A 17585-nucleotide genomic window follows, 5' to 3' on the forward strand; every position below is an offset into this window, starting at 1 on the left:
ATCCCCAACAAAACAATATGCAGTTTTTCCCACAACAACCACTTGGAATGAAAGTGTGTACAGGACAAGGTAGTATCATCAAGTTGATGGCAACAACTACTGGCAAACCTTCTTACCAAGAAAAATTCTCCGCAATGAAAAATGCATCATTTTCGAGAGCTCCAGACTTTAAAAGAAAAACTGCAAAGATTTTGCAAAAGTCCCAAGCCACTGAGGACGTCCCAGCCAATCAGACTGGCAGAAATCTACAAAACACAGATCCAGAGGGATGCCACACAGCCAGCTGGCTTTGATGTGACAGGCACACAGATTCTGCTGTTGTGAGGGAAACTGTGAAACTCTTCACCCAATAACACATTAAAAACAATCCCTGAAAAGGAGGGTCACTTCAAAGGTGCTCGCAGCATTCACGTTTCCTTTCCTCCGCTCCGTTTTATGTCCCGATGGGAGCTGCCGTTCTCTTATTGCAGCCCACCAACTGAATCCAGCCCATGAGAAATTTGCCCACTTTCTTACTATCTCCCTGGCAACCGTCATCTTTGATGAAGCGAGAGCCAGTGGAGGAGAACACACTTTAAATGAAAATGCCTTTAAAATACATTCACACAGATGAAAAACAGGCCAACATTCTAATTTAGGCAGCACTAATGCACATGGATGCACATGCCTTATTTATAAAGAAAGTGTATGCATAATATACAGAAGAGGCCTTAAAAAAACAACACACAAGGAATCCAGGGAGAAAGAAAGGGGCAAATACTACAGTATAAGATGGCTTGCCCATTTAAAAAAGACAAAACAATTAAAGGCCTTCTGTGGTACTCTAGATACACTTTATAATGACCTCATACTGGAAAATTGATTCCCTTTCCACTTATAGTTTCACTGACAAACGTTTACATAAAAGTTTGATGGGCACAAATAAATCACAATAAACCTTAAACTTACAAAGGATTTATTGGCTGGCTACTACGGTATGAGAGGTTCGGAAGTCTGATAATGTGGTCTTTGTGGCTAGTTATTGGTCAAAGGTAAAATAGCCATGTCTAAAGTCTTTATAATTAAGAGTTTCCAATATGGACCTTGCACTTCATTTATTCATTTTCTTTTTGGTTTAGTCTTTTTATTAATATGGGGTTGCAACACCGTAATCAACCACCAACTTATCCAGTATATGTTTTACGCAGCAGATACACCCATTCACACTATTTTACACATACACTACAGCTCAGGTGGGCAACTCAGTCAATATTACCCAAAATCTCTGAGGAATATTTCCAGTACCTTGTTGAATTTATGGCGTGAAGGATTAAGGCAGTTCTAAAGGCAAAAGTGGGTCCAGCCCAGTACTAGTAAGGTTTACCTAATAAAGCAGCCGTTGAGTGTATTTTCGTTCATTTGCATATGTTTACGCAGTAAATGACCTTCCTAGGCAGTAAATGATATATATATATATATATATATATATATATATATATATATATATATATATATATATATATATATATATAGTTGAAGTCAGAATTATGAGCACCCCTGTTTATTTTTTTTCACCAATTTCTGTTTAGCAGACAGATGATTAAACATAAACATAATAGTTTTAATAACTGATTTATTTTATCTTTGCCATGATGACAGTAAAAAATATTTGACTAGATATTTTTCAAGAAACTTCTACACAGCTGAAAGTGACACTTAAAGGCTATATATACATATATATATATATATATATATATATATATATATATATATATATATATATATATATATATATATATATATATATATATATATATATATATATATGTATGTATGTATGTATGTATGTATGTATGTATATATACTGTATATACACACACACACACACACACATATATATATATATATATATATATATATATATATATATATATATATATATATATATATATATATATACATATATATATATACATACATACATACATACATACATACATACATACATACATACATACATACATACATACATATACATACATACATACACACACACACACACACACACACACACACACACACACACACACACACACACACTACGGCCAATATAGTAATCTTTGGACTTTCAATTGATTATAACTTTTTAAAAAGTAAACAGCAGTCATGATGTTGTATTGTTGTATATTAATTGCAAATGTTAAATATATAATTTACCTGTAAGTGTGCTGAAATGAAAAAATGCAAGTCATTAATGCAACATATTCTCTAATATTATTATTTTATACTTCTTATTACTATTCTGTTCATATACTCCCGTATCAATAGTTTGCCTCAGTAGTTACAGGTTTGGTCCCCAACAATGATGATGGGTCTGACAGGCTTGTCAGGCACTGTCCAATGTTTTTTGACATACATGGCTGGTTGATGCACTGGCATTTTGCTAACATCTGCAAAAATATGTTTTACCCAAAGGTAGTCACTTTAAACTTGTACTTTGACAGACGAACAATTCATTGCTAATATAAGTGCCCACAACTTTGGTTTTAAAATGTTTCCAAAATTGCCATTCAACACACCAGGCATTGTGTATTCAGCCATGACAAATGGTAATTGTTAACCTTAATGTACAAATTTCTCATACAGTGTATGACTGAGGTGCTATAAAGTTTACCTATTTTATAACTAAATGGCTAAACAAAAAAAATTTGTTGCTAAACTAAAAACACTGTTGCTGACTCCTGAACAACCATTTACTTATTGAATTGTTTCATTATTATGCATCTGAGAAGCATATATGAACCATAATCAACAGGTGTTAATTCACAATTTTTTTACTGTGTGATTTCTGCCTATTTTATCCCTAGCTAAAAAATTGTACATTTGATAACTCAAATTTTGATTTATTACAAATTATTATATTATTATTTTTATAAATCATCACCACTTTATGTTTTGATATGATAGACAGCATATCTGTGATTTCATTGTTCAAATCATACCTATCAAAGCATTATCAATTTTTTTGCAGTAAATGAAGAGTATCAAATCAAGCACATGTTTGTAACCACAAGGCTCAGTACTTGAACCATTGCTATTTTAGAGTACCAAAATATTTTTCATTTTGATGTGTTAATGGGTTGCTTAGTGTTTAATGTGTTTAAAATCCGGGTCCTGCTAAGAACAGCTGGTGTAATGCATTTACTCAGCTTTAGATCAACAAAAGAAAAAATCATCTTTAGACAGTAAAAATGAAACACTCACCGCGACTGCCTCAAGCACTTGTTTAACTGCATCAGCCGCATCTCGTTCGCTGTAGTAGCCTTTCTCCACCACCCTGTAAAAGGAAAAGTACAATTTGGTCTCAAGTGTAACTCTGTATCGAATGTAATAACGCTCCCTGACTTTTTTTCCAATTTTCACTTCATTATTTTTCAGCCTTAGTGTGAGTCAACCAAACCTAAGCGCACAAGGTGAATGGAGAGTTTCTATCGATTGTTCTTAAGAAGAGGACTTTTTAAAATGACTCATGCTGACACAACTTTTTTGAAATGAGAAATAAGATAATACTGAATGAGAAAAAAAACATTGAGTGAATAACTGTAAAATCAGTGGGTTGCAAAGTTGTTGCCTTGATAAAGTGTCATACAGCTATGCGATTATAAAACTCAACTGGAAAGTAAATTCAGGTCCTACAGTGTGTTACTCTAAGCTATTTTCTATCTATCTATTACATAACAAATGATGAAAAACTTTAGTTACAAATAAAAAAGAAAACTTTAAAATAACAACTAATTGAAAATACAAATAAAAGTGATTAAATTTACTCAATGATCTGAAAGATAGAAGAATCATGAAATCATGAAAGAATGTAGAATCATTTTATTGTTAAGACATATCATTTAATACCGTTTAAAGGGTCATGAAATACCATAACAGATTTTTTGAGATGTTGACAGCCATATATGTGCCCCATGCTGCTAAAAACACTATTAGAACAGATATATTTCACTAAAAAGTGCACATTGTACTTGTACATGTGTAATGACAATAAAGTTGAATCTAATCTAAATAAAATCTAAAAATTAGTTGTTTTTGCATTTTGAGCAAATTCGTTCTTCCAGTTTGAAAATAAATGTTGAAGCTACATCAAGGCCATGAGATCCTTGTGTAAATTCTAGCGTGGAGACTGGATGTCTGTAACAGTCGGACTACATGATGTCTTTGAGTTTTCGTCATTAATTCATGAGAAAGACATGGTTCGAACCAATCAGCACGGTCTATTGTGAATGAGGTGCAACATCATTACAGTTTTTCTTAGTGGCTTTGGTGCATTTCTCAAAACACTATTTACATTTGCATAACAAATAATGCATTTCCTAAAATAATTAGTCATTTGTGCACATCATAGTAGCAGTTTCTCATTCCTTACAACAAATTGAAAATGCTTTTGGACATGCATGAATTGCTTTTGTACAACTTCCTGCTGTTTTATAACATTATCATGCTTATGTCATCTCAGTCAAAATGAACAAAACTTGTGAATGCTGAATAGTCATTTAAAATAAAACTAATAGTCCTCATTTCATTACTTAAGTCATTACATACAAAAATGTTGAAATAGTTGTCAAAATCTTTCAAGAAAATTTTATATGAAAAAAAAAAATCTTTATTTTCCTGAAAAAGTCTTAAAATGTTAACAATTTTATGAATGATTTACAGACATGTGTATGTTGTAGGTTCAGTTCCATTATGTTCTGCAATATTGTTGACAGTTGTACACAGTTCAACCCAAAGGAAGTTTATGTTTGTTGTAAATAAGGATGTATTTATGCTTTTGCACAATGCTGTAAATAAATTAGAATTGCAACGAGCATTTAAAGAAAAAATGTGAAACATACATATTCAGTGTCGCACTCATATACCTCACTAAATGCAGTGATGTCTAATTTTACTGTAGATTTCAAATGGCTGTGCAAATAGTATATAGTGCTGTCTTGAGCATTTTCAGGAAGTGTCACCAAAATCTGACTTTTAAGCATTGAAAAAAATGTACAGAGTAAACTGTCATGATGAAAACATGATAAAGCCATTTGACTATCTTGTTCAGAAACATTGTTGTCAGGACTTTTCATCTTGATGACACTGACACTTTCATTGACATCAATACTTGCTTTTAAAGAATGAGCTATCCATTTTAAGCAAGTGACAAACTTTTGCAGATTATCAGCTAGGTTTTGCAGTTTGCACTAATTGTTTTGAAGAATGCATTAACTATTGTGCAAATGTAAATAGTGTTGTGAAAAATTGCACCAAAGCCGCTGAGAAAAACTGTAAAATTCATGACAGCCTCGAAGACTGTTTTTACCTGTTACAGTGTTCAGAGAGATGCAACGTTGTGTTGCCAACTGTAATTAAAATAAGTGGAAGAAGAAGAATTGTTTGGAGAAATAGGTCATCAGTGTTGTGTTTATAAATGTGCCGCAGTGAAGATTTTGTTTCCATTTTCCCACAATGAGAGCACTGCTCCTTGTGGGCCCACATTTTACTGTGGATTACAGTGGTCTGCTAACACGTGATAAAAATATGTTTGTAATGAACATTTGTTACCCGAGAGCTTTTCGCTGCATTTTGTGACAGGATAGTCTATACACACACGGCTGTTCGATGATATTCTCTGCACTTACCGAGTCTCCTACCAATCGTGCCGTATTAAAAAATTCCATTAAAACTACATTCTTCCAGCAGTTCCTCGCATCCAATATCTTATTTGTCACGGGGGGCATGCATAAAATGTTTCTAAATGAAAATGAAAGTGCCAAACTGCAGTTAAAGTCAACAAATTAAGAATGAAACACCCGAAATTACATGAAACTCTGGAAGAAGTCTTATTAGTGAGGTGATCCAATGAGGTTAATCGAATTATGTGCTATAACATGTAAAACAGGATCATGAAAGGAACATTTAAAAAGCAATTCATGTAACCACTTTAATCATGTCTTATTCAGATTAAGACAAATAATTAGATTTTTGGGTGTCCATGTAAACGTAGTCACTGTATATCTCCCCTGCATCTGTGTTTGTGTTGCCACAGTGAAAATCAGCGCACACTCGAACTGAAACTCCCCTCTTCATGCAAACCCTTCCCGCTTTCGCCCCTCGACACTCCCACCTAAACAAAACTGGACTCACTCACTTGCATAATTATATGCAAAATTGGATTTAAATACTTTTTAAAAATCCTAATAATTAGAAAAATATTTCTTATATTCTAATAATATAGAATATTCCTGTCCTGAATGTGTTTTCATATGATTCATATGATTCTTCAGTGACCCCCCACCCCCATCCCCCTGAATGAAGGTATGAAATCTGAAGCACAAAAAAAAACCTGACTCAACGTGTGAATAATAGAAATAGTGATGCTTGCCTTAGCAAACACTATTAATTATGCTTCTGAGGAAAAGTGTCAATGCACAGCATGGAGTTCACAACTTAATCAGCCTTTATTAGCATGTAGCACTTTACCCCCATGGTGAACTGACCTGTCAAACAATTCTCCGCCGGTAACAAGTTCTAACACGAGACTAATCTCCGCAGGGGTCTCAAAGATCTCCTTTAGTTTGATCTGACAGAAAGTGGCATGAAAAAAAGAGAGAGCGTTTCACTGGAGGAATTCAAAAGCATCACATGATTAATTAATGATGTAGTCAAAGGAAGCAATCTTTGGCTAACATTTGCATAACCAGACCTTACTAAATCAAACACAGACAGTAATGCAAAGACAGAATAAATCTAAGCGAAGGTTCTTGTAGATTTATGCATATTTTAGGCTAGATAACTTTCAAAGGACACAAGTAGACATGGCCCTGGAGTTTTCCCCTTTAGACTTACTATATTTGGATGAGAGAGGCGCAGTAATACACCAATCTCCGTTCGTACAATCTTCTTGTCAACCTGTAAGAACAAACAAGTTTTTGCCAGAGTACAAAATTATCTGAGTGCACAAAGCTATTACAATCACATAAAGCATAATAGCAAAATCAACGCAGCACAGAAATAATAAAAAAGAAGTAAATCAAACATATTTTTCATTTCTAAAATGTTTTTAATTTTCATTTCTAAAAGGAATATTCTGTCTCCATTTACTCTAGAGTACCAAACTTACAACAAAAATGACAATGTATTGTGTATAATGTTCTGGCTCTTTTCTTTCCAAGTTTGTCATTGTTTTGTTTGGAGTTTAAAGTCCACATCAAACAGAGCTGCTGGGACTTTTAGCTCAGTATGCTGATGGACTTCCAACTGAAGTGAAATATTAAGTAGGAAGATGGGCTTTCTTGTTGTTAAGGATGTACTGATATGGATTTTTGGGCCGATATCGATAACCAAAAATTCCTTAGATTTGGAGGCCGATAACCGATATATTAGCTGATAAATATCTCAAAATATTATGTATTTACTATTTATACAGTGAACAACTGATTTTATTTTAGTTTGATAGAAAAGCCTACTCAAAGTAAAAACAGCTATAATTTCAAAGCTGCAAGGTGATTATATAGATCTATTCATGATGTTACATAAATCAAAATTGTTTTCTTCGCTTAGCAAATTAACAAGCAACTTGACTTTTGCATAAAAATAAATGTTTGGTAATTAAATCCCGTTTTGTTACATAACCAAGTTAAATAAATATATTTAAAATAAAATGAAAACGAAAATGAAAGAACTAAGAACTAAAACCAGCACAAATCTTCTTGAATAAAATTTGTTACAGTAATGTACAACTGTTAGTCATTTGACACTTTTATTACCACACTCCCACAAGATTCTCTCGTGCTTACACAAAGTTATTTATCCTTCATTTTGGTACTTTAGCGCATCTTTTTTGGACCTGTATTCAAATTCAGAATTTTAGGTTGGAAATATTTCAGTTCTTTGCTAAATTTTATGATTATGTTTTACACCCTGACCCAATGATCACAATTTTTGGCTGGTCCGATTTTCTGGAGACTCTCAACCGAAATGTACGGTTATCTGTTCAGTATGGCATGATCATAGCTAAAAAAGTTATCCTTTTTGGAAAAAAAAATGGTAGGCCACTTTTTTCTGACTGGCTTATTGGACTCACCTCCACTTTACATTTGGAAATAATTAGATATACCACCTCTGGAAACTCTAAATTTGATAAAATGTAGGATCCAGTCTTTTTTTTCCTAAAACACCATAAAGACTAATAATGTTGTTTATTTCTAAAGATTTGTAAGTTTTTACATCCATTGCTGTGTCTTTTTGTAGGTCCTAAACAGTTGAAGTCAGAATTGTTAGCCCCCCTGAATTATTAGCCCCCCTGTTTATTTTTTTCCCAATGTCTGAACTTTTGTTTCAATACATTTCTAAACAAAATAGTTTTTGGAACTCATCTCTAATAACTGATTTATTTTATCTTTGCCATGATGACAGTAAATCATATTTTACTAGATATTTTTCAAGACACTTCTATACACTACATTCACAGAACAAAATGAGCATTAATAGCAAAAAACTAATGTAAATATTATCCTGCTCGCTTTTTGAGCATTGTCAAGCAAGTTCTTACACACATTCTGTTTAATTCTGTCACATTCTGTCACATGCTCAGCAGAAAAGCGATTGGCTCAAACAGTCAGCCAAAGTGGCTCTGGCGCTGTTCAGCAAACAATAACACGGACACTGATGTTAAACGACGCGGCGATCAGCTGATCTATTACAGACAGCAACGCGGTGGAGAAAACTCGTTCTGTGGACATGCTCAAAAAGTGACGTGTGATCCAAAAGTAACTTTATTGTTGTAACAGCCGAAAGAAGAGATAAAAAGACTGTCCAGCAAAAAGATTGTCCAGGAAACTCACAAGCAGTGAATTGTGTACAGTTATCTGCTTCTTAAGTAGTTGGAGTGTTTTACACAATTTATGACAATTTAAACAACTATAAGCTATATAAGCAGAATAATTGACATTTTTATTTATCATTTTGAGAAATTTGTCATGTTTTTGTCCATAAGATTCTTTTTGTAGGATTATATTCACATCACTTAACTTAAACATTTTGTTCTGGTTAACATATTTATTAGTACTTTGGACACTGTTTTGTGGGGTTTGAAAAAACAAAACGTCTTAGAACATCCAATCAGAACATAGCCCTGTAGCATGAAGCACAATATTTTTGCATAAGCATTATAGAAGCTTAATATAACCTTAGTATTCCCTACACAGAGGCAAGAAAGCACAAATAACGGTATGTGGGCAAGAATTGTAGAGTACTGCTCTGTCAACGTCACTAGCTGACAGCAATTATAACACATCATGCAGCAGTGTGATGTAAGAAATGGAAGACTACAACGGTGAGGTTTAGGATCTTAACAGCTGGAAGGAAGTCCTGACCAGGAACTCCTTGTCAATACAAAACAAAGAACAAAGCCTTGCAACATGAGGAGAGAAGTCTGTCAGCGCACTTACTGTTTTTTTCAGCATTTTCACAGCATAGTGCTTCTGGGTGCCTTTCTGACGGCATCGGTACACAACTGATGTGGCTCCCCTGTAAGTGAAGAAGATAGCAAGAGACTCAGTTACAAAAAGTTCCATTCAATTAATGTTCATCTCACTACCCTTTAAAACTTTGTAAAAAGTTTTTGAAGAAATCTTACAATACACTAGGATATATATTAAAACTACTCTTCAATTTATTTTAATATGTAATTGATTTGCAGAACTCAATTTTCTGTAACCATTAATCCAGATATCAGTGTAACAAAATCCATAACAAATCATTCTAAGTTGGTTATTTCCCAGCAGACACACAATGTCATAAGACATTAATGTTACGTTAGATTTAGGTTATGACGTCAGGTGACAAAAATTTATTGTCTAGCCAGCATCTAAGGATGTTATTTTGATGTCAACTCAATTTTCATTTTCAAACTAAATCCAACGTCCCTGACGTTTGGATACAACGTCAATATGATGTGAACACTGTGAACACTTGATGTGAACACTTCTTACTGCTAGAAGCCATCTTTTTTAACAAATACTTATTATTTTGTAGAAATCCTTACAAATTTGTTCAGAATTTGTTAAAGTTATGAAGTGTAAATCAACAGCATTTATTTGCAAAACATATATAACAATACATTTTTAACCTAACATACTGTAAAAAAAATTAAGCTAGTATGAAGAAAAAACAATCCTTATTTCCTTTTTCTTTTTCTTCTTAACTTTTGAAAACATCAGCTGCACTAATCTAAAATTATTTGTCAGTAATACAAAAAACATTTAGTTGAGTTAACTATATTAGTTTTCTGGAGAGGTGAACTGCTTTGTAACAAAACTTTTTAAGTTGTGCCAACTGAACATTTTTGTCTGCAGAACTGGAATGCCTGAAATTGAGTGAACAAAAAAATTTAATCCCTAGTTCCTTTTGTTTTTTTATGTGTTCTCAACGTTTGAAAACTGACCTAAAATGTCTGAAGTTGTGTGAACAAAAAGCTTATTTGGAAATTAGTTTTAAGAAATAATACATTATCAGAACAAACAAACATAGTTCAACTGAAAAAATACTAAAACAGAGACAAATGTATTTATTAGACAGAATTAGAAACAGGACAGGAGGCAAAACAACAAAAACGGTAAACAACACAAAGATCAAAACATGACAGGACAAATCATTTTGTAGCATGTGTCTTTATAGTCCTAAGCTGCGTCCCAAATGGCACACTATACACTTTGTACTTATGCACTTACACACTCAACAGGATAGTATATGTATACATTTTTTTTTCTAAGCGGAAATTTAAACCGTTTCCCTGATGACGTTTGACAGTTGCCAAATCAGTGAAATAAACGACCGAATTATCAAATAATACCTGCCGTGAGTATTACCGCATTCACCTTTGGTAGGCGCTATAATCACTCTCGTAGGAGAATTTTGCTTTCACCATCCAAATTAAATAAAGTTATTCAACATGTGCGTCCGATAGCTCCGCCCCTTCCGCTACGTAAGCAAACCTGCGGTCGTTGAGTGCGTGAAGTGTCCATCATTCCACACTACATTTTAGCGGCTGAATGAGTGCATCATCCGGGTAATTAAAGTGCTCTTATTATTTTTAGAGTTTTTAGTGTGAACACACTTCTTACACTATTTATACTACAAAATAGCGTAGAATAGTGCATAAGTATGAGATTTGGGACACAGCTCTAGTATTCAGTCCATCATGAGCTTCCAGCTGTGTGTGTGTAATCAGGAGGAACCGGAAACTGTTGTGTGTAAGGTGCATGATGGGAGTTGAAGGCTTTTAAAATATCCTGTGTGTAGTTCTACAGCAATATGCACTGGCTAAATCACTGGTGATTGTGACAGTATGGCTCTAAACATAGTATAAGACTTTTTTGTGTTCTCAAGTAAATAAAAACAGAAAGTTCATAAGGCTTGAAGAAAGAACAGAGTGAGTAAATGATGATAAATGATCAGTTTTGGACAGGGATGTCAAAATTAATTGTTTCTTCAGTGCACCGTGATGCAGATAGGGACATTTTGATATCGGTTCAGTAATAGATCATAACCGTTATTACATACTAATGTCAGTTATCTCCTATGCACGATGTTGCAGTAGAATACTATGGCAAAGGAGGCAAGGGCAAATAAATAAAATCCTCTTACTACTTAAAAGGTAGATAATTATGCACAATTCTGCTGTTTGTGAGTTTCCTGGAAATTTTTTCATTGACACTGAAGAAGGCACAGCACACGAGCCGCATTTTCAATACTAGGGAGAGATGCTGTAAAAATCCATCTCTGCCTCCCTTTCACACTTTGGACATTTGACCCGCTGGCGTGTTTGTGAGGTAACTTTTCCTCTCCTCTTGGCTGTTGAAGCGATACTTGTGGATCCAGACACGAGCATGCCTGAGGTGCAAGTTTTCTCCACTTTGTCTATTATGGAATACCTTTGATAATTGCGTATTATGCGCATACAGACTGTAACTGCGGCTGTTCCTCCCACGTCAGTCATCGGTTAACAGTGCTTTCATTTCTAAAGCCAATCGCAGCCCTTACTGTTGAGCGGGTGAAGACAACGACGAATCATCGATGAAGACAGTGGTCAAAAATGAAGCGGGATAATATTTACATTAGTTTATTTGCTATAAATGCTCATGTTGTCTTCTGTGCATGTAGTGGAGTTTTGTTAAAAACATTCAAAAAGACTTTTCTTTGAGCAGGTAAAATTAAATGTACAGCTCATATATCTTACTGCTTGTATTAAAGGACAATATTGTATTACAATTACCTTTTGTATATATATATATAAAGATTGAATGGAAAGCATTGTCAATGCACCATGATATCGAATTGAACCAAATCGATGACAGGATAATTGTAACCGAACCGTGAGACCAGTGTAGGTTCACACCCCTAGTTTTGGATACACTATCCCTTTAGTTATTTTTTACAGGAAACCTCCAAAACAGGAGCATCAATAATAATAGTAACTCCTACCACCACAAAAAGGAAAAATAAATCCTGCAATACTTTACTGAAGTAAAATATAAAATAGTTAAAATTTTATTGGAAAAAGTCAAAGCACTACTGGTAGTTGTCACTAAACTCCTTACTCCTCCTGTGTGAAACACCACTGAAAAGCCACAAAAAAAAGAAGCAAGCTAAAATTCTAAGTATCATGAATGGCAAATTATATTTTTCCCCTTCACGAGTTCTTTTGGTAATAATACTTAAGCCTCATTCACACAACGAGCGATTTGCAGCAGCAAAGCGACAAGCAACTGCTGAGCTACTTCCGGTGACCTCCATCTATGCGAGCAACAGCGTTGGCAACCAGGTGCATGTCGAGTGACGTGACAAAGTTGAGAATCCTTCATCTTTATGCAAATTAAGAGTGAATTTTTTTGAGCGACAGCTAACAGGAGCATCATTAGAGCTCACGTGATCCTCTCTTAGCTCACTCAGAGGCCGGTTGTGTTCTCCGTGCTGTAGACCTACATAGACCTGCATTTGCAGCAGCTCGCCATCCAGAGCGACAGGCAGCTACAAAGTCACCATAGATATATGCAGTAACAGTAGATATCGCATACGGACCCTGAACATGCGTCAATAGCGCCGCTACATTTGTACAGTGCTCCTAGCACAAATGTCATTCAACCGCACTAGTCAACACTAGCTATGTTTCCATCCACCTATTTTATGCCCATTTTGCATATGCGCATAAAAAAAACAGTTGATGGAAACGCCATGATGGGCATAAATTTTGAAAATGCGCATAAAAAACTTTTGCGCCTAACTGGGTAGGATAAACTTTTTATTCGATAAGAAAAGATGAGCATAAACTGTGATGGAAACACTTTTATCACACAAACTCCAGCATGCGCATTAAAAAAGGTCATGTGATTTTGTTAAAAGAGATCATGTGATACTTAAATTGTGTATGAATGGATAAAACGTCAGGCTGAGCACATTATAAAACATCTGAAATGTTGTATTTGGTCATTAAACGCCTTACCATTTCAGTATTATTGTTATTATATTATTAATGACCTCCAGAATCAAGAGCGCCTGTGCTCCGCGTCTGACACCTTCAAACGCCACTGCGCGCTCACTGCTTGTCAGGATTGTCTTCTAAGGCGCATTCATTTAGAAAAGATTGATGCAGCTTCTCCTACTGCAGCAAATGCAGTTTTTACTGTTGATATTTGGTGCCAGTAAATCAGGACGCGACGATTTTGTCTGCTTTGACTCGTTGGATTGAAACGATGCTTCATTCGCACAACTTTTATGCGATAATCCGGTTTTGCGCATAAAGTTTATTCGCATTTTTGGATGGAAACATAGCTACAGTGTCAACTTGAAGATGCTGGACTTTAGCGCTGTGTATGGGTGTAGTAATGAGCTAACAAAGAAAACAAACCATAAAGGCAGAACATTTCATTGGTAAGATTTCGTTTTGTACATTTTTGTTTGTTACAAACTTTTGTGCTAAATATTGATGATCATACAGTCACTTTCTGCAATGACCATAAGGTAAAGTAGCATCAACTTGCACTAATTACCAGGCTTATGCAAGTTTTGTTGAATAAAACATGTATAAAACATAAATAAAATATGACAACAAAATGCTGTGGTGCCAGACTTATTGTCAGCTACAGTAATTGATCGAGTCGTTCATAAAGGAGATTAATTCACAAACGAATCAATCCCTTCGTTAGAATTAGATGTGAAAGCAGGAGAGGGTGTGTGTTTCAGGACACGGATTAGATCAAATTTAACAGGGATGGTGGATAGTACATTTCCATGCACACAAGCACACACTTTTTGTCAGCAATGCCTGTGCGGTCACTTATCCATCAATGTAGAAAAGTAATGTAAAATTATAATTTTCGTAATTAAAAAAAAAAATTGCATACTGACCACCAGGAAAACTCCCGGTCATAGATATATGTATATACGTTTATATCTCTGACTCTAGATGGTCACAGTCCTCAACTACAGCTTGGTCCCTCATTTATCTCAAATAATGGGGGTTTTGGACAGCTGAAACAATGTCAGCTATATCTGGCAACACTGCTGCTAGTATGAATGAGGCAATAGGGTTAGTGTAGTTAGTATGTTATTTTTAAATTCTGCTGAATTCTGTATTTCCCTTCCAAACATACATGATATATCGAACAGCAAAGTACAATATTACCAGAATGCTGTTTACCTATTTAGATGGCACTGAACTTGCTGTTAGTGTCAACCATTAGATATTTCACTTTGAAACTGTCATGAAACTGTCAGGAAAAATCATTTTGCAGAGATGATGCAGGACAAGGCTTCAGACTGTGACTAAACAGTCACAATTTGCACCATTTTTGCTGCCAGCGTGACAAAATGTTGCTAAAGTTTCACTGGTATCACTGCCAGTTTATCCAAACTAATAAGCAATAACATTCTGTTGCATTTGAGATTGCTAAATGCACCAAAAGAGCTCTGTTTGTTTGCTGCTCTGACCATTTATCAACTCAATACAAAGCAAATAAGATCTCTCTAATATGAACCACAAATAACTTAAAGCCAAATAAACTACTGTCATTTTCCATAACAATGATGAGGTGAACATCTGAAACAATGTGCACCAACGATCAGGCTAGGTTTCTCCTTTCTCAAGCTACAAACTATTGGTTTCACCAACTATGATTTCATTGTAGTAACACAAACAGGAGCCACAGGAAGAGATTTGGGATATTTAAATTAAATCATATCATATAATTAGGTTATTAACCCTTGTGTGCTGTTGGGGATGTTTTCATCCACTCTGGGCTGATTTTGAGTTGGCCACAACTTTCTCTGTGTTTCAACAAATGATTTTTGGTAACAACTCTTATTTTGACATATATTAACTCTTATTTTCACATATCGGGAGAAATGCTTTGAAAAGTTCAACAATCCACTTTGGGCCAATTTACTACCCTTTTGTTGTGTTTATGACTGTTTTTGCCCTATTGACTTCCATTATGTTGACATTTTTTTAATTGAAAATCCATGACAGCATATCATCATGCATTACCTCAGCCCTCGGAACATAGTAAACATAGTGTATTGCATGTGTATTTATGCAGGTACACTATAATCAGTGATGGAAAGAATACTGAATAATCATACTTGAGTAAAAGTAGAATTACTTGCCCAAAAATGTAGTGCAAGTAGAGTAAAAGTATCTGTTGTAAATATTACACAAAGTAGGAGTAAAAAGTATACCTTTCAAAAGTACACAAGAGTAGAGTGTTACGCTGTTAAAAGCTGATGCATTAACATGTCATTTGTACATGTGTGTGTAAACGTAACATTCTGTAGTGCATTGAGTTATTGCCCAGCAGGCACACAACGTCATAAGACGTTAATATTAGGTTAGATAAAGGTTGTCATGTCAGGTGACCAAAATTCAGTGTCTAACCAGCGTCTAATTAAATGACGTTGATATTTGGTTGATTTTAGGTTGTTAGAAAGTGACCAAAATTCAACGTTGAACCAACATCTGAAACCAACGTCATATTGACGTCAAAAACTGACATTTATTTATCAGGTATGGCAACCCAAAACTAACATCTGATAGATGTCATAGTGGTAACGTCCACACAACGTCAAGCTGTCACATCGTTAGATGTTGATATGTGGTTGATTTTAGATTAGACATTGGACATTGACGTCGGCCAGAAGTTGAGTTCTGACATCAACCAGAATTTCATTTCTAAACAAAATGCAACATCTCCATGTCGTTAGGGTACATCCATAATCTGACGTCATGTTGATGTCTTGTGCCTGCTGACTGTATTAGGCCATTTCGGTCATCATACAGTAAACATCTGTTATCTTCTCATCAGTGACCTGCATCTAAATATTCTCTGGGTCAATGTGTGTAAAGATTTTGGACATCTTCTTGGAAACTTTTAGTGCTTTTAAACAGTTTGCTGCAATTATAAATCACCATGTATTATGGTAGTTCTTAATTATGAGAATGACCTGCTATGTGTGATTTGATTGAACAGGAATCACAGTACTGATTTTTCTAATCATCATAGAAAAGAAAAAATAAAGTAGTGACTGCAGGTAGAAGTAAAATAGTGGAGTAAAAGTACAAATACTGCACTAAAATGTACTCAAGGGAAAGTAAAAGTTCACATTTATAAAGCTACTCAGTAAAATACAATTCCTGAGAAAAAAACTACTCAGTTACACTAATTTGAGTACTTGTAATTAGTTACTTTACACCACTGACTATAATCTGCAGTTTCGCCCAGGCCTATCTAAAGGGTTAATGGTGCCAAATGAGGTTAACAGTTAAAAGATGACAAATTTGATCTCTTTTCAACTGGGAAAACCACCAACAATCAAGAATGCATGATCATATTGTGTCATGGTGTTGCAGTCATAACATAAGGGTAGTCAATATGAATAATACACAAGGGTTTAATATTTTAAAAGAGTAATTTAAGACAATTGCTGTATTTCTGTTAATAAATTGCACATTTGTGCTACAGTAATGCTGAGTTCAGAGTCAGACTGCATGATTTTAGCCCTGATTTTGACTCACTAAAGGTTTTGAGAAACTACCAACAAATGACTGAAATCACAAGCAAATTGTTGCTCGTTCAGGTGAGTATGAACTATCCAGGACGCAATATAAGAGAATTGCTGATGAGTCGCCGACACCTGTCAAATATTTGGCATGCTGAATATCTGGAGCTGTCTGCGATTCACATCATTCCGTGTGAAATTTTCTGATTGAAAATAACGTCCGCGATTACTTACAGCAAATGAGAGATCAACATCCACTAGTATGAGTACCTGCAGGCCAGCAGGAGGCTGGGGGAGAAGTTAAGAGTGCTCATTTTCAGTTTATTTGGACCCAAGAAATGGAGGAAAAACTAGAGTAAATTTGGAAGGAGCACTGTGTTTGACGTGTCATCTGATCAATATCACAATCATGTAAAAAAAAAATTTAAAGTTGAGGAGAGATTCTCTTCAAAAGCCAGGTGAGCAACACAAGTTTCTAAAGCTAAAGCCTTTTTTTACATTATGTA

At 34.8% G+C, this 17585-nt stretch overlaps 2 protein-coding genes across 3 annotated transcripts in view; one reads left to right on the forward strand and one right to left on the reverse strand.

Moving 5' to 3' along the window:
• The window catches only part of LOC141385623 (uncharacterized), a 355697-nt gene that overhangs the window by 302963 nt on the left and 35149 nt on the right, over window positions 1–17585 (forward strand). The gene's annotated exons all lie outside the window — the stretch shown is intronic.
• Window positions 1–17585, reverse strand: part of camk4 (calcium/calmodulin-dependent protein kinase IV) — an 85299-nt gene that overhangs the window by 31552 nt on the left and 36162 nt on the right. For both annotated transcript variants that reach the window (XR_012405877.1, NM_001017607.1), the window contains 4 exon segments: window positions 9477–9555; window positions 6874–6936; window positions 6525–6607; window positions 3244–3316 (listed from right to left, as the gene is read on the reverse strand). Coding sequence is in view for 1 of the 2 variants with exons in the window: in NM_001017607.1 (NP_001017607.1) it covers window positions 3244–3316; window positions 6525–6607; window positions 6874–6936; window positions 9477–9555 (298 nt within the window). In the remaining variant the exon portion in view is untranslated.

The sequence above is a fragment of the Danio rerio genome, chromosome 5, assembly GCF_049306965.1.
Source record: "Danio rerio strain Tuebingen ecotype United States chromosome 5, GRCz12tu, whole genome shotgun sequence".
NCBI lineage: Eukaryota > Metazoa > Chordata > Actinopteri > Cypriniformes > Danionidae > Danio > Danio rerio.